Source organism: Protopterus annectens, chromosome 5.part0 (genome assembly GCF_019279795.1).
Source record: "Protopterus annectens isolate FY-2018-M chromosome 5.part0, PAN1.0, whole genome shotgun sequence".
NCBI classification, from domain to species: Eukaryota; Metazoa; Chordata; order Ceratodontiformes; family Protopteridae; genus Protopterus; species Protopterus annectens.
Genome location: NC_056735.1, coordinates 604,102,153 through 604,125,710, shown reverse-complemented (window position 1 = coordinate 604,125,710; position 23,558 = coordinate 604,102,153). Strand labels below are relative to the sequence as shown.

The window sequence follows — 23,558 nt, the reverse complement described above, 5'->3', positions numbered from 1 at the left end:
CTGAACTAGTATCATCTCAATGTTTATTTTCATATCGTAGAGGTCCCACACTCAACTCTCATTTTACCCATTATAAACATTCACCCCCCTCCAGTACTCAGCAACTCACATTATTTGGTGACAAATTGGTGGGTAGTATTTCTTGTGGTCACTGTTCTGTATGTGCATGTGTTTCAAAGACTAAAGAATTCACCAGCAGCAACACCTCCAAGATACATCAGATCCAGTCTTTTTGGAGTTGTAGCAGTGACTAGGTCATATATTTAGCCACCTGTTTTTGCTCCGCTTTTTATGTGGGACAAACATCACGGCCACTGAGGTTTTATATAACTGAACACCTCAGTGACATTAGAAACAAAAGAATGCCCAGTTCATTATTCAAACATACAATGACCCATACCACTGCTAGATTTAACTTCACTATTATAGATAAAGTCCAGGGCAACAAGATGATTAAAGCAGGATGGCATACCATTTTGAATTAAAAAAAATCAAGTTGTATTGTTAGGCTGGGTGTTTTGTTTAAGCCTGGCCTTAATGAGCGTAGTTAAATTTGGTATGAACCAATAGGAAGATGACCCTTATGTGTTTTATTATTTAAGTTAATTAAGTTTTTTTTTTGTGTGTGCTACAGCACTAAAGAAGGCATTACTATTGCCGAAACCAGTTTGCTCTTATTTTTGGAGTTGCCACAATAAAGGATTTAATTTTCTTCTAATCTCCTTGGTGCTGGACAATTTTTGTGTTTGAAGGACTAGGATAGACCCCATGAATGGAAGTTGTACCCACAGTCTTCAAGGAGTTGATCCAGCTGTTAGAAACACCTCAAGTAGATCTGTTTGCGTCAGCCACTGTTCTTCTAATAATTCAGAAGTACTCTACAAAGATGATACTGGTAATTCCCTTTTAATCTAGGCAACAGTTGTTCTTTCTTCTCACTGGCCAAGGGCAATTACCACAAGCCTCCTCACATGATATTCTCACATAGGACAGGGGCTGTTTGATGCAACTCAGCCTTCACTTTCTTCAACTCATTGCCTGGATGATGGACTTTTAATACATTTTAAGCATTTGTTTTCAGAGAATATGTAGGATGCTATGAAACTGGCTACTAAAATCATATTTGGCCAGTTGGAAAATATTTTTTAGTTGGTGCAAAATAAACAACCAGATGCCTCTCGTTCTACAGTATTTGTCTGAGTTATCCTCTGGCCTTCTTCCTCTTCTAGCAAGATTCAACTTTTGGCTATGTCTGCTTGTCCCCCCATGGATCCCTTCCTTTCTACTCTGCTTCAGATTGAACTGTTTTTGAAAGGGGTTTTACATATCTGTATACCTAGACGACAGGTAGCTTCTTCTTCATATTTTAATTGTGCAATGGAGAAACTTACACTTTTTCTAGTTGAACCTGCTTATGAGACTGATTTGAAGCTTGTAGCTTGGAAAGCAGTGCTTTGATTACTGCTGGAAGAATATCTGAGTTGCACATTGTTATGGTGAATCAACCCATTCTTCTCATATTTTAAAAAGATGTGTTAACTTTGAGAACTAATCCTTCTTTTACACCTAAAGTGTTTTCAGAGTTACTTTGAACAAGGCTGTTTACCTACCTGTTTTCTACCCAGAACAAAAAATAGGAGAGAAGGAATTATACACACTGTGGATATGCACAGACAACTCAAATACTATGCTGACAGGACAAAAATCTTTATGAATTCCAATCAACTGTTTATTTTCTACAAAGGTAAATAAAAGGGGATAACTGGTGTCAAAACAGACAATTTCTAAATTGTTGTCTTTCGCTGTTGTATTTTATTTCTTTCACAATAACAAGTCACTTCCGAGCAAGTCCAGGGCCCAGTCTGCCAGTGCTTTGGGTACTTCTGTCACTTTTTGGAATGAGATGGATTCTAGAAGTATACTAGAGGCAGAAATGTGGTCACCTGTACACATCTTTACCAAGCACTACAAATTACATTTTTCTCTAGTTCCAGAGCAGGCTTTGCTAGGAATATTTTCTAAGGGCTTCTGGGCTCTGATCTTTATTCCTTCTTTCTTTCTCCCTAAACTTTGGTATTCTACACAACTATCTTAGGATACTGCAACACTGATCTAATGATGAACACAGTACAGTTGTACAAGTTAACTGACCATAACAGTCAATGTTCAAATAGATCACTTTTGCAGCAGGGCTACTTCTTTTCATCCTCCTTATTGTATTTATGCCAGGGTGTAGATATTTTCCCTTTCCATTTTGTTCACATAGAGAGTGCCATAAAACTTTGCATGCTGGCCAGTTTTCCAATCCTTGGTAGACTATGACTTGTATAACTTAGTCTTCTGCAATAATGATCTATTCAAACATCTGCTGTCATGGTAAGTTTACTTACACAACTGTGATTTCCTGGTCTCCACACAGTAATAAATCTATGTTAAATGTAGGCTGCTTCCAGACTTTCACAAACACACACACACACATATATATATATATATATATATATATATATATATATATATATATACATACACACACACACACACACACACACACACACACACACACACACACATGCAAAAAAAAAAAGGTCAGACTCTCATGTTTTCTTTTGTAGGCTTTTTTTTTTTTTTTTTTGCATATTGTACATTCAAATTCTAAGTGGATATGCTAAAGTTTTCCTATGAGGCAGAAAACTCTGAACACATCTTCCAATGAAATGGCCAATCAGATGTACAAATTAAGGAAAGATGCATGGAAGAAATGTTTTGCATCACGAAAGCCTCTGCATAGCCCACCTGTATCACTGTTCCAGGTCTGGACTATCTGGGGGCAATTTAAGCAAAATATTCACTTCACCTTGTGCTGTTGCAGCCATAGAGTAAGTATAATTATACAGAAGGTATAAATGGAAATCAACAATATACCATGTTTCAGTGGGCCACACCTTTAATGAGGTGTGTGCATTCTGTGCCTTAGACATTATGTATTGATAACCATTAGCTGAAGTTTGAAATTACCTTAACTAGAGAAACATTTTAAAACAAGTGTTTTATATTACAGATTAGCACTTCTGATTTGGCTGTTCATGCTGTTTGCTGTAGACTATAGAGTGCCCAAATCCTGTTTGCTGCTCAAATGATGATTGTGGGAGACCTACATATTTGCAGAGACATAATAATGTAATTTAAAATGATGTAAAATTACTCTAAAACATTTGACCATACAGTACTATAGAATTAAAAAAAAAAAAAAAAAAAGTAGCCCGGATAGATGTTTTTCTGTGTTCTACTTCATCTTCACTTAAGCAGCTGCTGCTGGGAATTTTTAAGAACATATTGCTTTCCTTAATTTCATATTGCAAAAATCTGCAAAGGTTGTGATGCTGTGTATGTATTATGTATGTATTTTCTCATTGTAACAACTTTCAATCTTCTTCTTCTTTACAGGTGTAGAAAAGCTAATCACTCATCTACATAGGCATCATATACCAATTGCAGTAGCTACAAGTTCACCTAAAGTAACATTTGAGATGAAAACAAGGAATCACAAAGACTTCTTCAGTTTGTTTCATCACATTGTAATAGGGGATGACCCGGACGTTAAGAAAGGCAAGCCAGAACCTGATGCATTCTTGGTGTGTGCAAGAAGATTTAACCCTGTTCCATGTCTTGAAAAGGTAGGTGCACTGTCTTATAACTAGATTTAAAGTTCAAGGTCTGAATTACACTGTCTGGCAAGGTATATTACGAATTTTAATTTGTGTAAAAGAATGAACTTCAGTGAGTTATAGTAATAATACCTGCTGGCTCTGGTCTTATTACTAATAAAAAACACTAGCAGTTGCTTGTAAAAGGTTGTACAGAGTTATTTAAACACTAACAAGTTACATTGCTTCTCCTAATCTAGCATCCTTATTTCATTTTGAATTTGCTTTTTAATACAGTATTTTGTCATCCTACTTTTTGTTTAAGTTTGGTATATACAGTAGACTCCCTCTTATCCAGTCTTGTTAAAACTGGACCTTAGGCTGGATAAACGAATGGCTAGTTAATCAGAAAAAGCATACAGAATAGTATTTATAGGTTAGAATAACATGATTTGTGTTAGTATGCATTTTTCTAAAGAATATGGAGTCTAAAACTCAGATATCTGTCATTATTTAGCCCGTTCAATCCTCGGCTGGGGTGCCTTCTGTACGGAGTCTGCATGTCCTCCCTGTGGTCGCATGGGTTTCCTCTGAGTGCTCCGGTTTCCTCCCACAACCCAAAGACAATTGCTGTAGGTGGATTGTACACTCTAAATTGGCCCTAGGTGTGAGTGTGTGTGCCTTCTGTGGAAGGTTGGGCGCCGGGCTGGCAACTCGACACCGTAAAACTCCACTGCCAATCATGAGTGGACAGTTGATCCGCTGTGGCAACCCCTAACCGGGAAAAAAATGAAAGAAGAAGAAGATTTAGCCCGGAGAAGGCAGAAGTATTGTTCCTGTCTGTCTGTTGGTAGGGCTATGGCTGAAATTTGATGGCCAGTTAGAGTCCGGTTAAAGGGAGGCCGGATAATAAAGAGTTTACTGTATTCCACCTTTGAAGGTGCACATCTTGGGCATAGCCAGGTATATACTGTGTATGCCACTTCATACACTTTTTAAAAATAATTTATTTCTCTGCAGTGAAAGCTGATATAATTTCATTTTTAAATAGTGTGTTATCATTAGTACCTTGTGGACTAATTTTTGCCTTCTTTTTTTCCAGTAGAGGAAACAGGTACTGCCCAGAAGCTTACATTGTCTTGTGGTGGGAGAACTAGATTTGTGGGGGAGGTGACTGCATTCTGGTAGGTGTCATATAGTCCTTGCTATGTTCCAGGCAGACATGTTTTTGATTATGCCCCTATTTAAGGGAGTAGCCAGTATACACACTCCATAGCATTCAGTTTTTGAATGCTTTACTTATTTTGAGCAGAGGAAAGTCATAGCATTTAATTAAACTGAAAAAGGGTATTTTTACCATAATTTCACTTTTTTAAGTAAGATAGTTTATAGGTTCACAGGTAAGTACTAGACAGTCAGTCTGCAGACTGTTATAAACATAGCCAAAAACTACTATTCAGAATTTCCATCAAACCTCAAGGAGCTCAGTACAAGATAGACCAAGGGAGAATTTGAGACTGGCCAGCAGGTTATCCAGGTTTAAACTGAAGGTGGCAAGAGTGCTAATGTGCTTGACATGTAGTGGAAATTTGTGCCAGAGGTGAGGGATAAGTTGGGATGTGAATTTACTGTACCAACATGCCTTATTTTTCACCTGATGAAGGTTGTTTATTTTAACTAAGTGTTTGAAGTAGCATTTGTTCTGTGAATGAATAGGAGGTCAAAAAGGACTGGATTTTCTATGGCTCAAAGGCTAGTCACAGATCACCATGGAGGAATATATAAGAGCCTGAGTACTGAGAGAGGGGTGACAGGTTGTCCTGGATTTTTGAGGCCAAATGATCTGTTTAAATACTTGCCAAAAGGAACATTATTTTCAGTAATGAGCCTGATGATAGATGATTAAAGGGAAATTAAGATTTCTTTAGATCTAGGGGAGATGCCAGTGGAAATTAAATAGCCAGAAAGAAGGCTTTCCAAGCTACTGTGGAAACATGGTCAAATGATCAAGAATTATCAATAAGCCTAGAATCCTTTGATTGGTGGGTGTGTCACCTGTTTCTGTTTAGTATATAAAATGTTTTGTTTACAGAAATGAGAACTATGCTATAGTTTTGTTACATTTATTATGAAACCATTGTCCTTGCCCCAGTTGTTAATTTGGATTATACAACGATCCCCTGATTGGTCAGCGTGCACATTGTAAATCAGAGTTATAGTAATGGAAAAAAGTCCGGTTTCCCAGACTTTTTCCATTACTATAACTCTTTTTTTTTTTTTACAGCAATAGAGAACGCAAAATCTCCGTTGCTTCACACTGTCTCACTATGTTAAACGAATTTAACATAGCGAGACAGTTTGTAAAAAGCAACGGAGATCTTGCTTTCTCCGTTGCTTTTTTTCAAAACTGCCTCGCTTTGTTAAATGGATTTAACATAGCGAGACAGCTTTAAAAAGCAACGGAGATTCTCCGTTGCTTTTTTTAAAGCTGTCTCGCTATGTTAAACCCATTTAACATAGCAAAACAGTTTGTAAAAAGCAACGGAGATCTTGCTTTCTCCATTGCTTTTGCCCACAGCTCTGATGTACTGCGTAGGCATACGCATGAGCAGTACATCAGAACTGCCGCAGAATACCAGACAGCTGCGGAAGGGCAGCAAGGAGGCATTATAGAATGTCATTATTTAAGAAAAGTAATTATTTTTTTTCTTAAATAATGTCATTGTATAATAGCAATAACCCACTTCTGGGTGTGGGTAATGCTGGATTTACCCACGGTTGGCTTTGTTTGGCCACTCGGGCTTCGCCATCTTGACCAAACCACACCAACCGTGGGTAAATCCAGCATTACCCACACCCAGGCGTGGGTTATTGCTATATTAACCCATGTTGGAACAGCTGTGAATCAGTGGAAGATCGAATAACAATACACAGTTTGTCATCTGCAGACTTAGATTACCATAGGCCAGAAGTGTTGGCTTGAAGGTCTGAGAAGTAGGTGCCAAATAAGAGAAGGCCCAATGCTGAGCCTTGTTGTACACTACTGATTACTTTTATGCTTTCATAAGTGGCACCTGAGACTCTAACTACATGGGTTCTGTCAGACAATCAGTTAACTACTGTACAACATGCTGTTCTATACCCTGTTAAGTGACCTTTTTGGAATACTAGCCAGATTGTTTTTTTTTATAATGCCTCATTTTTTTCACTATTAAAAAGGAGGTGTGCTGTTGAGAAACATATACTCTCTGTGATGGTGGTACCGGGTGTTATGCTTATTTTTATTTTCTTTATTTAGTTGGCTAACTGGGGTAGTGTGTTGATCAGTTATGGGCCCATTTTAACTGCAGCCCTGGAACTGTAGTGCGGAATTTGAGGACACAAGATAACATTATAAAAACTATTGGTTACAGTACAGGAAAAAATAACATAACATCATCTTGTAATGTAATAAAAAGCTAGCATAACATTGGCAAAGTTATTCTGATAATGCAAAATGAAGTAACATTTCCATCTGTGGTACAGAATAGAATACTTAAATATCCACACCTAATTAGCCTGCCTATTTATAGGTCAATACTCTGTGAGACTTGTATTGTGGATTTTCTTATGTACTAAACTACATTGGAAAGAAAAAACACCCACACCTGAATGTAAGAATTTAAAGGATGTTTGTCTTTTCGGCTTTTTCCGGTTAGGGGTCGCCACAGCGGATCTCCGGTCCGCTATTGATTGGCAGTAGATTTTTATGGTGCCGAGTTGCCAGCCCGATGCCCAACCTTCAGTGAAGGCACGCCCATTCACGCATGTTTTTTGGAGGCCACTCGACCGCGGGGAGGACATGCAGACTCCACACAGAAGGCCCTCCAGCCGAGAATCGAACCGGGGAACCTCTTGCTGTGAGGCAACAATGCTACCTCTGTAGCACCATGGCTTTTAAAGGATGAACCACTGCAAATCTGTTCTATGCAAATACAAGTCAAGCCATTGAAAAACTCTGTTTTAGCTCATTTGTTCTTTATTTTACGTAGAACTTCATCAGAAGCATTGCAATTTGAATTAGTTATCTTATATAACAAACTGAAAAGTCATGTGATGTTCTTTCACCCAATCAATTAATTGAAATCACTTCCTAAAATGTTAAAGAACCCTTAACCAAGCACATCTATAATAAACTTCACATTCAAAATTAAAAATTAAAAACATCCACAGATAAATATTAATCAATTCAGAAACAATAATTATATTCTTTGAGCTAATAAAAAACAGTTGAAATTTATGAATTCATTTAAATGAGTTTTTTATCATCACATACCAACCTGATTTGCCACTCAGCTTCTTTGCATTCTAAAAGCAAATTAAAATTGCCACTAATTCATCTAACTTAGGGTGGCTGCTGTGGTGCAGCGGTTAGCATTGTTGCCTCACAGCAAGAAGCTCCTCCGGTTCAATCCTTGGCTGGTGTGCTTTCTGTGTGGAGTCTGCATGTCCTCCCTGTGGTCACGTGGGTTTCCTCTGGGTGCTCCGGTTTCCTCCCACATCCCAAAGACAATGCTGTAGGTGGACTGGAAACTCTAAATTGGCCCTAGGTGTGAGTGCGTGCATGTGTGTGCCTTCTGTGGAAGGTTGGGCACTGGGCTGGCAACTTGACACCGTATAACTTCTCTGCCAATCCTGAGGGAACAGGTGATCCACTGTGGTGACCCCTAACCGGGAAAAAGCTGACAGTAGATGACTAATTCATCTAACTTGATACTGTCAAGTTCAAAAAATGTAAACTTAGTAAAATCTGTACATTCTGCAGCATGTTTTGCTAGAGAATTACTTAAGTCTTTGTTTTTTATGGCTATCATATGTTCATATATTCTTTTAGACAATTTCCTAATTGTTTTTCTCACATAGTAGCTATTGCACATTTCACAGTTTGCCAAATAAACTATACCTTTAGAATTACAATGGAATCTCACTTTGGCCCAAATTGTCTTAACCCTTCTGACATACACATTAGATGTGTTACAAATAAATCTCCAGAATTTACATCTATTGCATCTATATGTTCCAGTATTCAAAACCTGATTCACACCTGTGTGCTTATTTTTTTGTAATATAGTTTTAATATTGTCAGCACACTTATAAGTGAAAAGTGGTCTGTCTCCAGCTATTTTAGTTAAATCTTTATTTCTTAATATTTTCCATTATGCTTTTTATACTAGACATATCTTTAGGAATAGGTAATGTAAATGATCTACCATATTTCTGATTACCCGGTTTATTAATGTTTGCCTCATTCAACATATTTTTTATTGTTTTTAATACTAACATTTAATAATGGTTTTGCTTTATCTTTTCTTAAGACTAAGACTTCTTCTATAGTCACAGAAAGTTACTCTCATAACCTCTATCCAAAAAAATATATTTTTTAATATTCTACGTCATCCAAAAAAAAACTTTCATCACTGGTTAACCTGCTGACCCTAATGAACTTTCCTTTGACTCCTTTCTTCATGTGAAAGGATGTTGACTTTTTATGTAAATTGTTTAGAAACATTTTATAAACACCTTACTAGAAAAATTAAGTACTCCACAGGAATACACCAAACACAAACTGATAAATTCTGTGGTACCAAGAAGAAGGCAACAGTATTCCAAACTCAAAATTTATTGGAACACGTTTAGCGCTTTTGTTCCATATGTCACATAGCACTTCCTCAGAACTAAATCTGTTATTAATGACACTTCTTTTGTACATAATTATAATCACATGATACACCGTTAAACCCAACCTACCAATTAAAACTGATTGCAAGGTAAAACCATACACAAGGATAAAAATAGAAATAACAATGAACTATGTACAGTCACAGTATTTCAACTTTAAAAACAGAATTAATAGCCATTGAATCATTCAAACCTGGAAAAGTAAAAGTTGCCATTTTAATTCACATTTATTAAGATGTTCTTCTATAATAAAACCCCATTTATCTATTGTTAGTTGTTCCATAATCACAGAAGCAAAACTGTGGTCCTTATTTTCTTGTATGTGTCTGAAAAGGGCATTTGTGGTCTTTGATTTTTGTATATCTTGTATATGTTCATAAATTTGATTCTTAAGCATCATTTGGTTTTTTTTTTATATAAAAAGCAGGACACTTAGAACACAAAGCTCCATACACCACATTTTTTGACTCACAACAATAATCCCTTGTGACAAAATATTCTTTATTTTTAATTACAACACTACTGGTTACCAGAATGTTTTTGCATTGTGTACAGTGGCCACACTTAAACATTCCTAGGGGTCTGTTACTAACTGGTTGATTTTTCCTACAGCTCTACAATAATGTTTTGAATGACCTATCTTTCTTTTTAACCAACATGGGCTTATTACCTACTTTCTTAGTAATTGTATTTTCTACTTGAAAGATCTCCCAGTTCTTTATCAAACAATAACCTATGGCTTTACTATCCACGTTGAATGTCGAAATAAATGTTCTATTACGATTAACCTTTTAAGTTCTAGTGTTCTTTTCGTCCATATTATGTATATTACTGTTTGAACTCAATATAGGATGATAAATACCATGTGTTCTCTTGAACACTACTTCATCCCTAATTTCCATTAAAAATTCTTGGGGGTACCCAATTCCTAGAAAACATACCCAACAACGTCATACTCTATAAGAAAGGTATCCAAATCTGACACCATTCTTGCCAATCTTTCTACCTGCCCTTTCAATACTGCCTTTTTCTGGTATGTAGGATGCCAACTATGAAAGTGGAGGTAATTGTTCGAGAAAGTAGATTTTCTGTAAGTAGTAGAAACAAGTCAAGCATGTGCTCTATCTTTTCTTATTTCCACATCTAAGTAGTTGGCACTTTCATTTTGAACTGAATAACTAAACCTCGAAAATTCCACAGTATTATTGATGAATTCCAAAAATTTACTTAATTTATCAGAGGCGTGTCTCCACAAAATAAAAATGTCATCCAAAAACCGTATATAGTCTGACCAGAAGTTACTAAATACACTTTTAAATAAATAATTGTCTTCCCAGTAGGCCATGAACAAATTTGCAAAAGCTGGGGTGCAGGCAGCACCCATATCTACTCCAGTAGCTTTTCTAAAATATTGCTTGTCAAAATATATGAAGTTGTTTTTTAATACCAACTCCATCAGGGTTACTTCCACACAAACTTTGTGTCTATTTCTGCTATCTGTTTTAACTGCTGTTCAAACTGTTGCAACTCCAGCGTATGTGTTATTACTGAATACAGATTATTTACATCAACAGTGACAAAAATGAGATTTTCATCAAACTCTAGTTCATTTACTAAAACTAAAAATGCCAGGAGTCTTTACAAAATTTGACTTATTCTATTAACACTACTTTTGACCAAGTAGTGTACATATCTCACCATATAGTAAGTTTTGGACCTGGTGGCATCTACAGTAGGTCTAACAGGAGGATCATGTACATTTGTGTGTAATTTTGGGATACCAAATATCCCTGCCACTACTGGTTTATCATAATACATATATTCATACTCACATCTGGCCAATTGTCCTTGCATCAACATGTCATAAAGGCAGCTATCTATAAGGTGGTATGCCCTATTGATTTCACTTAAAGAACTTTCAGTATAAGCTTCATCATTCAACATACTTTTCATTTTACTTATCTAATGAATGTTGCTCATTACAGCCAAACCTCCCCCTTGTCTGGCTTCATGACTCTCATAGAAGAGTCATTACACATATCATTTAACATTAACTTCTCAGTTTTAGATAGACTGAAGCTTTTTTTCTCTTGGTTTTGACAAAATACATCTTATATCATGTTCACACATTTTTTTCAAACATTTGCATTTGAACATTCATTGAAAAGGATTGAGGATTGAAACAAATAGGATGTTTTAACTTCAGCATGTTGTTAAGTTACTGTTTTCAGGAAACTATAAGTCTAGATTTAATTTCCTTACAAACAGTTTCAGATCTAAAATTGTCTTTACTAAGTTTGCCCTTCTTGCTGGGACAAAGGAAAGTCCTTTAGCTAACACATTAGCATGAACTTCAGTAACTGTTTTATCAGAATAATTTTACAAATTAAAGTCTTTAAAAGTGTTGCTTACTATTTGCTATTTTTGTTGGCTGTAGGTTTCAATCTGCTCTGCCAGTTCCATTGCTGCTGATAATTGCTTAATATGTTGTAATTCCGTTTGGCTCCTTGTTAAATATTATTCTCCTCGCTCATCTGTTGATCTTCCCCATGTTGCTTCCTGCTTCGGACGCTCTTTGATCTCCAGACTTATAAAGGGGTAGCCCCTGGAACTGTTGAATTTTTATTTCCTTGTGCTGTGACTTCTTCCTGTTGATTGGTGATTGGACCATTACCTAGACTGTGGGAATGGCAACCATGGTAACCTACTGGCCTAGGATATGCCTCGTTTTTTAGGCTTTCAGATCTCTCCTAAAATTCGCAAACTTTCTATTGAAAATGTTTCTACATGAATTGTCCAGTGATTTGAACATATTTAAGTAATTGCTTTCATAATGTTCAAATAAGAGGTCATTTTTGATGGAATTATTCAGCAAGTCCACCTCTTTTACTTATTGATCTATTTGAATGCTGTTGTATTTTATAATCTCTTTCATAAGGTCACTGTCCACTTTGTCAACATTTTTTACCAATTCCTTATAATATTCAAAGTTATATTGTACTCTATTAGGTAACTTCCAAAAATACAGTCCCTTGGGCTCAATATAACTTTCAATATTTTTCATTAAATAATTGTTCTCCAAAAAAATGAAATTTCTTGAATAAAAACAACTTTCTTTCTAGAATTTTTAATTGATCTCTCATGGAAGGACCTCTGGGGTCAAATTGTGGATTCTTAGGTGCATTCATCTGGAAATCAAAGTGATTAACTTTCTGCACCTCATATTCAAACGCTGGCTATGTTTGAGATCCACCCATATTCACTCTAGGTATAGGTTGAGTGAGAGGGAGACCAAAACTTTTCAAATTATTCAGTACTTCTCATATTTGTATCGATCGCCCTTGGCTATAGCAAGAATGAATTTCTAAATACTGGCTCACCCTCTGCAGTAGTAAAGTAAGGTCTCCCATAATTTTAACATGTTCTTGCTCATTTGAACTGTTGCCTCTAGAGGTACCCATAGAAGAGAACGTACTGGTAAAATTAAATACTCCACAGAAATGCACCAGACACAAACTGATAAATTCTGTGGTACCAAGAAGGAGGTAACAGTATTCCAAACTCAAAATCTATTAAAACAGGTTTAGCACTTTCATTCTGTACATCACATAGAACTTCCTCAGAACTGAAACTGTTATTAATGAGCTTGAGCTCGATGGTCAGATAAAAAAATTGACTAATTTTCCTATTTGACCTTGTGTGAAATGTAAAAAAATATATACTATTATTCATGTCTAAAAGATTTCATGAAATTCATCCATCATTCCACAACAATACACCAATAAATCATCAATGAAACATTTGTAAAACACTATATTGAAGCCAATAAGTGGGAACTTAGAGATTCTTCCTCCCTCCTTACCCTTACTAAATTGGCAAAAGGGGGTGCTACTCTTGCTCTCATTTCCACTTATGTTTTTGTTTAAAAATCCTATTTTCAAAAATGAAAATAAAAATGTCTAGCACTAACTCTAATAAATCAATTGTCAAATATAATAAACTTTTTCAGTGGCTTGACTTGTAACATTTGGAAATTGTTGTGTCTGCAGAGATGGCTTAGTGTAGTTCTGATGGTCAGCTTAATGCTGAGTGGGGTGGTGGGGATGGAAAATAATGATTTATGTACCAGACTGAGAAGTAGCAGGTCAGCTTTTTTCCTTAAAATGTTGCCAGTTGACTCATTGAAGAGAGATAGTGGTTTTCAAGTTTTGATGATAGTTGCTTAAATCTACAGATTTTGTTGGAAAAAGGAGATATTTGAGATTTTTTTTCTGTGTGCATAGGCTAGGCATGGCAGGGCATATTGTATTTGGGGTTGAAGGAAGAGAATGATGCTGTAACATCCAAGCAGGATCAAGTTAATTTTTTACTTTTTATTTCTGATAGATAATAGATAATGCATAGTTACTTGAAGGAGGTGACCCATTTAATAGGTTCTACATTCTAAATTTGTTGAAGGCTTATTGTGTCTTGTTGTTCTAAAAGTGTCTTAGTTCTGGTTTAAGCCCTTGGGCTTCAGGCCAGTTGTTTTATATTAAGAAGGTTTGTGGTCTAGACTCTCGTGGGAGGAGAGGGCAGCCTCTCACCATCTGAGCTGGGAATTGCTGGTTGAAGGCTTATTGTGCCTGTTGTTCTAAGTGTCTTAGTTCTGGTTTAAGCCCTTGGGTTCCAGACCAGTTATTTCACACTAGGAATGTTTGAGGGCTACACTCTTGTGGGAGTATTCTACTGTACTGCTGCTTCATTTAACCTTTTTTTTTTTTTTGCTGTTGTGACTGTGATTTTCTGCACTGTGAATTTCTAGTACTTTTGCATTTTATACTATAGGCTAGATTCAGGCTTGCTGAATGTAGATGGTTTGGTATCATTTAAGCAGTAAAACCAGACATCTTACATTAAGAAGGACCTCTGCACCCTTGTGGCAGAAGTGTGCAACCAAGGACCCATCTGAGTTTGGGATTGCTGGAATAAGGTTCAGTCTTGGGCTTTCCCTTTGATTACTTTAAAATCATTTAACTTCTCTTATATTTAAGCATTGTGTTTGTATGAGTTTTTGCTCAGTTTACCTGAGCTGCTCAGAGATTGCACTGCTGCCCTGCAAGCAACTCAGTTGTGTAATATGAAGCACTGACCCAGTTACTCCTAGCCATCCATAGCATAGCCACTTTTTGTTAGTCTTATAGCAAATCCTGATTCATCTAGCCCACACCCCACTAGTTACTACAGTATATTCCTGTCATAATGGCCTGAGAGTTTCCCACCATTTATCCAGCCAGCCTGATTGGCATGGGCATCCTAAGGCAATGTAGCAATTGCCTCATGTATACGGACAACTAGTTTCTCCTAAAACAAACAAATACAACTTGTAAGAGATGTATCGATACTATGAATTTGAAATCCACTCTCTTACAAAGATTCAAAGAATCTTTTTCATTTAGGAAACACAAGTGCTACCTAAATGAAATTTCAAGTGTCAGCTCTTTTACAGGAGAAAGCAAACACAAAATGACAAACATGATAGGTATTAAAGAATAAACAATAACTATAGTACAAAACTAAATATCTAAGTAGCTGTTACACATGCGTGTACACTATTTATTACATTGGACAACACTGACTACTAGATAATTAATGCATGAACAGAAAAGTACACTATACACAGAGGTGAGATTGGGTGATATTGCACATAAGGAAGTGACTGGAATTGCACTTAAATGAGAATATATTAATTTTAGTATGCAATAAATAAATAGAATTACTGTATGGGAAAAAGAAAAAGAATGAGAGCGTAGCAATCTATTATAGTTTTGATACATCTAGATTTATGTTTGCATTAATGAGTCTTATTACAGTTGGATAAAAACTGTTTATTAATTGGAAGTCCTACAGCGGATACTCTGTAACCTTCTACCAGAAGCAAGTTTAGTGAACCAACCATATGCTGGATGAGAAGTGTCGCTCAGTATTTTGTGGGACCTCTTTTTACATCTCAGTTCAAAGAGCTCTTGTAAGGTAGAAGACTAGTGATCACGATCTTTTCTGCTGTTCTTATTATTCTTTTCAGCTTCTTCCTTTCAGCCATTGTGCTGTTACCAAACCATACAGTGCAGTTGCTGGTGATAATGCTCTCGATGGCTTCTCTATAGAAGGTAATTAGAGCATTCATATAGAGCTTTGCTTTTCTCAGCCTTCTTAGGAAGTGTAGTCATGGGTTGACTTTTTTAATAGCTGGCCTGTGTTTGTACTCCCCTGATATATGTACCCTCAGAAACTTTGGAGTTTGGACTCTCTCCACTTCTTCACCATTGATCTTGAGGGGCAGGTGCACACCAGGGCTATTTCTGAAGTCAATAATAATTTATTTTGTTGTTTTGAGGTTCAGGTCCAAATTGTTGTTATTGCACCATTCAATCAGGGAATTGACCTCATTCTTATACCCACTCTCGTCATCACCACTTATGAGTCCTACCACTGTGGTATCATCTGCAAATTTGTTGATGTGGTTGTTGCTAGCTTTTGCAGAGGAATCGTGGGTAATATTGTGAACAGTAGAGGACTCAGCACACAGCCCTAGGGTACTCCGGTGTTGATTGTAATACTCACTGAAGTGTTGTTACCAGCACAGGTCCTTTGTGGTCTTCCAGTCAGGAAATCGCGGATCCAGTTGCACAGCCCTTTATTTATTATGATGATAACTTTGAAGCATGCTGGTACTTTTTCCTGGACAAGTGAGATATTGAAGATGTCCATCAGGACTATGCTCAGTTGGTCTGCACAACCTTTCAGTACTTTCCACAGAATGTTATTAGGGCCAGCAGCCTTCCTGGGGTTCACTTTTCTCAGTTGGTTCCTTACATCCACAGCACTGAAGTTAAGTACTGCCTTCTTTTGGTCATTGAGAATGGCAGTGGCTGAGCTTTTTAGCTTATTTGGAGCTAAATGTTGTGCCAAGAGGGTCACGTGTTTTGAAAATGCTGGCATATGCAAATTTATATCCAGAGCTGCTAAAAAAGTGGCAACAATTGAACTTGAAGCTTAGTTTATCTTGTTAATAAATTAAGCATTTCTACTATTGTGGACTTGTTTTTCAAGTACGGTTTCTCTTCAAACCTGCCATAAAATGTGTTCAGATTGTCCAGAAATTCAGTGCTATCATCGAACTGAGCTGACTTGGTCTTGTAGTCAGCTGTTGAACACCATGCCACAGGCTTCTTGAGTCTTTAGCATCCTCGAAGCATCCTTGTATCCTCTTTCCATACTCCCTCCTGGCCTGCTTGATACGCTTTTTTTAGAGTAGCCCTTGCCACACTTAGACCCTTCTTATCCTTTGCCCTGAAAGCAGTGTTTCTTGCCCTCAGCAACTCGTACACCTTGCTGTTTAGCCATGGTTTTTGGTTGGCTCTTACTTTAATATTTTTGATGTTCATTGCCTCATCCACCCATTTGGATATATAAGCCATTGTTGCCTCAGTATATTCATCTATGTTCACCAGATTGTTCACCGTGGCAGTCTCCCTGAAGACATCCCAGTTTGTGGTTTCAAAGCAGTCCCTGAGAGTTTCCATGGCTCCTTCATGCCAGACCCTAATTTGTTTCACAGTCAGCTTATCTCTGATCAAGAGAGGTTTGTAAGCTGGTATTGGTTTTATGGAAATGTGATCAGAGCCACCCAGGTTTGGTTGCTGTACAGATCTGTATGCCCGTTTTATGTTACTGTAAGCCTTGTCCAGAGTATTTGCTCCCCTTGTGGGAAAATCCACAATTTGGTAGTAACTGGATAGCACCTCCCTGAGATCTGCTTTGCTGAAGTCACCAGCTTTCATAAATGCACAGTCAGAATTCTTGCATTGCAGCTCACATAATATTATGCAGTATATTCAGTGCTTCAGTGATGTTAGCAGTCGGTGGTATATATACAGCTGCTCCATAGACACCATGTAGTTTTCTGGGCACATAAAAAACATCTGCATTTCAGTATCAGAAATTCCACATTTACAGACCAATGTTCATTCACAATGTTACAGTTTTTGCACCAGCTATCATTCACAAACATGCACACTCCACCTCCTTTAGCTTTTCCACACAGAGCTTGGTTCCCATCAGCTCTGAACAAAGTGAAACCATCAAGGCTTACAGCACTGTCACTAATCCTGTTAATATACATAACAAATCAGATGTCAAACAGGTTATCAGCACACACACTTCACCTCTTGCTCATAACAAGCTCACAAGACATAAACCCACGTATGTGGAGTTACTGACGAAAAGCCTACTTAAAGATCAGAGACCTCCCAAATGCAAACTTACTACACACACTGCAGACCCAAGAGAATCCACTACACATAATAATGCACACAGCAGTGTCTCAGCCAATTAAGCCTATAAGGCAAAATACCTCAAAACCAAATGTCTTAGTCATAGGAGACTCCGTAGTAAGACACACAGCTGTCCCCCTCACCAGATAAGGAGAAGGTCAGGTTGAGCTGCCTGTCAGTTGCCAGGATCCATCAGATCACACATGCACTCAAGTCTTTTAACAACAAGTGCTGTTATGACTCTGTCATAGTCCATGTTGGAATGAATGATGTACCTCACTGGACTATATGAAGAGAGACATGAGCTCTCAGATTGTGTCTCAGGCAGGTATGTCCCTAGCCCTAAACAGATTTCTACCTTCACCCAAGATGATGCCTCAATATACACAAAAAATTATTGACTTCAGCAATTGGCTTAGCTTCTGGTGTCAGTCCATGGGGATCCAGTATGTGTCTGCCTGGGAAGATATGGTCGATAGACCATGCTGCTTTGCCAGAGATGGTCTTCACCTGTCGCCTCTTGGTTTTCGGTTACTGGCAAAGGTACTGCCCCCATAATGCTTTTTTTAGGCAATGTCATAACAAAATTCCCGACATAAAACCATCCAGTAGAGACAAAGTCAATGTTATGCTGCTTAATTCTAGGAGTCTAAATCAGAAACTGCACTCACTGGAAGCACTCCTTACTTTGGAAGATGCCAATATCTGTGCAGTCACAAAGACATGGTTCAAGGCTGCAGAGAGCACCCCGACCATGCAAGGCTGCAATGCCTTCCACACATTCAGACCTCAAAATGAAAGTGAAAGAACCAAAGGCACAGGTGTATCCATCTTCATTAAAGACAAATACACCTAAAGACTGGTCAAACAGTATGACTCCCTAGAGCCAATCCAAGTTCAACTAACTGTAGGTAAAACCCCCTTTCATATCATTGCTAGCTATAGGTCCCCCACCATGAACCACTCTGCCTACCTGGACCTACTTGAGTTACTCACTATACAGCCAAACACCTTGTTCTTGAGTGATTTCAACTCTTCCTCTATCGATTGGGAGTCATATATGATCACACACATAATTCTCCTAAAGTTTCTGGATTTTAATAAAAATGCTGTGGAATAGATAGTCTGCATCCCTACAAGCGGCTCAAATGTCCTAGACTTAGTACTCAGCAACATAAGGGGTCTGTATACTACCTCCTGTGTGTTGCCCTCCATGGTAAGGTCTGATCATAAATCAGTTTCTTTCAAAGTAACGATCATACCTGACCCCCCCCCCCACCCAAGAGCAAAATGGATGAAAAATTTCTCCAAAGCAAGCCATAGCCTCCTAAGGGATGGCATAAATAGTTTCAACCCCCTTGCTACCACTGTCAACAATGACTTCTATACAGAGGTGTCCACACATGTCCTGTATAAACACCTGTACAAATGTATAGACTTGCCTGTACCTGAACGGATCAAAACAAGGTCCTCACAAAAAACAAGCTAACCTGGTGGCCATCAAGCATAAATAGGTTATACAACAAGAGGAAGAAACTGTATAAGAACACGAAAGAACTGACTCAGCAGCAGAAGGACACCCTCCACAGCTTGAACAGGCAAATTAGATGTCTTCTAAAGTCAATTACAAAGCTAAACTAGCATTCCAAACTAAAGATAATCACAAGGCATTCTTTAGCTAAGTCAGAAATCTAAAAGTGAAAGCCCAACTTTATGCCAAACAAGTAGTAGACAGTACCACTCACATTGACCCTGAAGACATTGCCAACCTGCAAGCAGACAGATATAGTGCAAGTTTTACCTGCCTGTCCCCAGCAGATATGTCTCAAAGCATACCTGTCACGTGTCCTCTACATAGTATCTCCAAAGAGCAGGTCATAACTGCAATCTCCATGACCAAAAGCACAGCCTTTGTGTGACCAGGTAACATCCCAGGCTGTCTACAAAATGGTCTAAAACAGGACCTAACAGAATCACTTGGCACTATCATCAACCACAGTCTAAGTACTGGCTTTGTCCCAGCAGAGTGGAAAACAACAACAGTAATTCCCTTGCACAAAGGGGGTCCATCAACCAACCCTGGGAACTATAGACCAATAAGCCTAACCAGCCTTAGCTGCAAGGTCATGTAGAGAATCAGTTCATACAGCCTATCTTGACTTAGCCAAGGCTTTTGACACAATCCCCCACTCAGGCATCATTGAGAACCTCACCCAGCTGGGAATTAATCCATATGTCACTACATGGGTAGCTAACTGGCTCACCAGCAGAACACGCACAATCAAAGTTAGGGATTCCACCTCTACCAGCAGAGCAGTTACCAGTGGTGTACCACAAGGATCTGTGCTGGACCCCTTACTGTTTTAAATCTATTTCTCCGAAGTCCAGGTGAAAATAGATGTCCAGTGGCTTACCAAGTTTGATAATGACTGGGTGCAATCATTGAGTCCCTCAATGATGTTGACATACTACAAAACGGGCTTACACAGACAAATGATTGGTGCCAAAGCCATAGACTTAACACATTTTTTTTGTGTGTTTAGTTTATCATCCCTTTTGGCAAAGGGGGAAGTTCCTGCAAAATGCAATATTAACAGTACCCCCTTAGCTCAAAGCCTGTGATGAGATTTGGGAACATAGGTTGATAGCAACCTTAACTTTGATCGCCATGTGTCCATAGTGGTAAGTAAGGCCTTCTGTGTTGCACATCTCATAAGTAAGAACATTGCATCCAGAGCTAAGGATGTTATAACTCCCCTGTACTCATCCCTCATCAGACCACTAACAGAGTACAACACTCTCTTCTGTATGTACTTCACCAGACACCTGCAGCAGCTGGAGGGACCTCAGATGTTTCTCAGCAGGAAAATTCAGGGCCTTTAACACATGACCTACATGGACAGACTGAAGGCCCTGTCACGGTACTGTATATTTTATAGGTTGCTGAGAGGCGAATTGTGCCTGGGCTACAGAGCAGTCTCAGACCCTGCCCTAATGGAAATGCTGCACATCCACAAGTCAAATGGGACAAGATTCACTCACTCTAGGGATCTTAACCTAGCCTGTGACATTAACAGGACATGTGGAAGACAGATACGTCTCCCAGAGATTGCCACTCCTCTGGAACAAACTCGCAATTCATGTAAAATAGACCTCCTCAATGACCCTATTTAAGTGCAACATAGGCAACTGTATGGGAGACATAAATTTACCCCGGGGGCGTCCTCTGTGTCCCTCTTGGATAAGGGCAGTCAGTGCTGATCATAGACTCACGCTGCAAATATAGACCATACAACTTGGTCAATAAGGGAACAAGGGTACAACATGGCTATGCTTATAAAGGCCCTATGGTCAATAGGCTAGTAATCTCCTATGAACCTATAATTTCTGGGTGGTGCCAAAGAACATCCGTTTGGTCTTCTGGAGTTCAAGGTTAGGTGTTTATTATAGGTTCATAGGTTCATAGGTAGGTACTAGGCTATCGGCCCTGGGGCCTATACAAGCCCAGCCAAAAAGGTACCCTGGCTTTTGCCACCCAAGAAAAATTATTTTCCTGTGCCACTGTCGAGCAGAGCCACAGAGGTGATCCCCAGGCTGAATTTCCTATTTCCCATCCAATCATCAAGATTTTTCTTGAAGAGTGCTAATGAGGAGCTTTGTTTGATATAGATAGGTAGCTTATTCCAGAGTATGGGAAGTCTCTGGGACAGGAATATATCCCTCCGGCATGTTCTGTTTATTGTAGTGACAAGGTTTAGGTCCCTAGAGCATGTAGCTCGGAGGGATTGGGATTTCTTTAAGTGGAGCATGTCCATCAGCTGTGGGATTGGCATAGCTTTGTATGTTAGGCAGAGATCACCTCTGAGTAGGCGATATGCGACGGAGTAAAGCTGGAGTTTTTTGAGACGGTCTGCATAGGGCATCTGTTTGAGGCCGGTATTCCTCTTTGTGAGGTATTTCTGCAGCCTTTCCAGTTGTTATAGATGTCTTGTGAGGTACATACCAAAAGGGGGCATTGTACTCTATAATGGATCTAATGAGTGATGAGTAGAGGGGAATAATGACCTCTCTTTTTCTGGATGAGAAACCTTTTGTGATGAGGTGCGCCACGTAGGAGGATTTCCTGACTACTGTGGCGATGTGATTATCAAAGGAGAGACTACTGTCCACCTGTGTCCCAAGGTCTCTTATCACACTTTTGGTGTTAAGTGTACTACCACCTATGTGTTTTTTACCAAAAGAGATGACAGTGCACTTTTTGGCATTGAGCTTGAGGCCATGGCTTTGACACCAGGCATCTGTCTCAGTGAGGCCCTTTTGTAGGATGTCCACATCGTTAGGAGTTTCGATTGTGGCTTCTAGTTTGCAGTCATCTGCGAACTTCATTAGCCAAAGACCTTCTGTGTTAGCCTGTACTTCAGAGAAGTAGATACCAAACAGGAGAGGACCCAGGACTGAACCCTGTGGTACTCCACTTGTCACTGGTCTGAAGTTGGATTTGGAGTCTGCTACTTTCACAGTGTGGGTTCTGCCAGTGAGCCAATTGGCAACCCATCTTGTGACATAGGGATTTATACCTAGTTTAGTGAGTTTATCTATAATTCCAGAGTGGGGGATGGTGTTGAAAGCCTTGGCAAGATCTAGATAGGCTGTGTGATCCACCTTACCCTTGTCTACGACTTTGGTGACTGCTTCAAAGAAGTCTGTCAGGTTTAGGAGACATGATCTGCCTTTTACAAACCCAAACTGGGTGGGATCCAGAGTTTGGAGATTATCAATGTCTTTGTTTATAAGTTCCATGATGATACGTTCCATGGCCTTGCAGACCAGGCTCGTCAGGCTAATGGGGCGGTAGTTTCCAGGGTCCGTGGTGGCTCCCCCCTTGTGGAGTGGGATAACCGTTGCTGTGCACCATTCAGCAGGCACAAAGCCTGAGGTGAGGCTATGATTGAACATGGTACTTAGGTGGGGTGCCAGTTCGTTCTGTAGTTCATGTAGAATGCAGCCTGGGATGTTGTCTGCTCCCATGGATGCTGTGTTCTTGGCTTTGGAGAGTGTGGTTTTTACCTGTGCAGCCGTGATTACAGGAACTTTGCATTCTTCCGGAATAGAGATGGGCTCTTTAGGGGGTGAGATGGGGGTAAAGTTAGCACTGAATCTATCTGCCAGGATGTTGGCAATATCAGTTGGGTCTGTATATTTAGTGCCATTGCGCTGTAACTCAGAGCAGATCTGAGTGTTGCCATTAAGATTCTTGACATAGCTATAGAATGCTTTGTGGTTGTCTTTAGAATCAGTGGCAATTTTGTTTTCGTAACTAGCTTTGGAGGATTTTATCAAGGATCGCAGCTTCTTACTGAGGCTGACCAGGGAGCTCCTCCACTCATGGGATTTTACTCTCTTTTGCAAGAGTTTCTTCCTTCTGTTGTACAGTTTGTTTATGGCAGGGGACCACCAGATTGGCATCCTTTTTTTGGAGGATAGCATCTTGGTTCTGTTTGGGATAGCACGATCCATGCACTCATGTAAGTGCTTATAAAGTGCAATTGTGTAGGATTCAGTAGTCGTAACTGTATTGTCCATCTGCATGGGTGTCATGAAGTTCACCACTTCTGTCTTAAGAAGCATGAAGTTGGCTTTGGAGAAATTTTTTACCATGGTTTCCTTAATGGGGGGATGGAGGCAGGATGTGGATATCTAGGGTAATTAGCTTATGGTCGGACCGGACCAATGAGGTGTTGACTTCAGGTGTGGAACACCGGTCACTCATATTGGTAATGACTAGATCAGGGATATTGTTGCCCCTGGTGGAGGTGTGGATAAGGTGATCCAGGGCATTGGAGTTTATGAATTCCAGAAAGCATTGAGCGAAGGAGTTGGT

The 23,558-nt window shown here is 38.9% G+C and overlaps 1 protein-coding gene across 1 annotated transcript in view; it reads left to right on the top strand.

The window, feature by feature from the left end:
• The window catches only part of LOC122802175 (pseudouridine 5'-phosphatase), a 769,412-nt gene that overhangs the window by 605,860 nt on the left and 139,994 nt on the right, over window positions 1-23,558 (top strand). Inside the window, exon 4 of the mRNA XM_044071846.1 lies at window positions 3,445-3,674. Within this exon, the coding sequence (XP_043927781.1) occupies window positions 3,445-3,674 (230 nt within the window). The remainder of the gene's footprint in view (window positions 1-3,444; window positions 3,675-23,558) is intronic.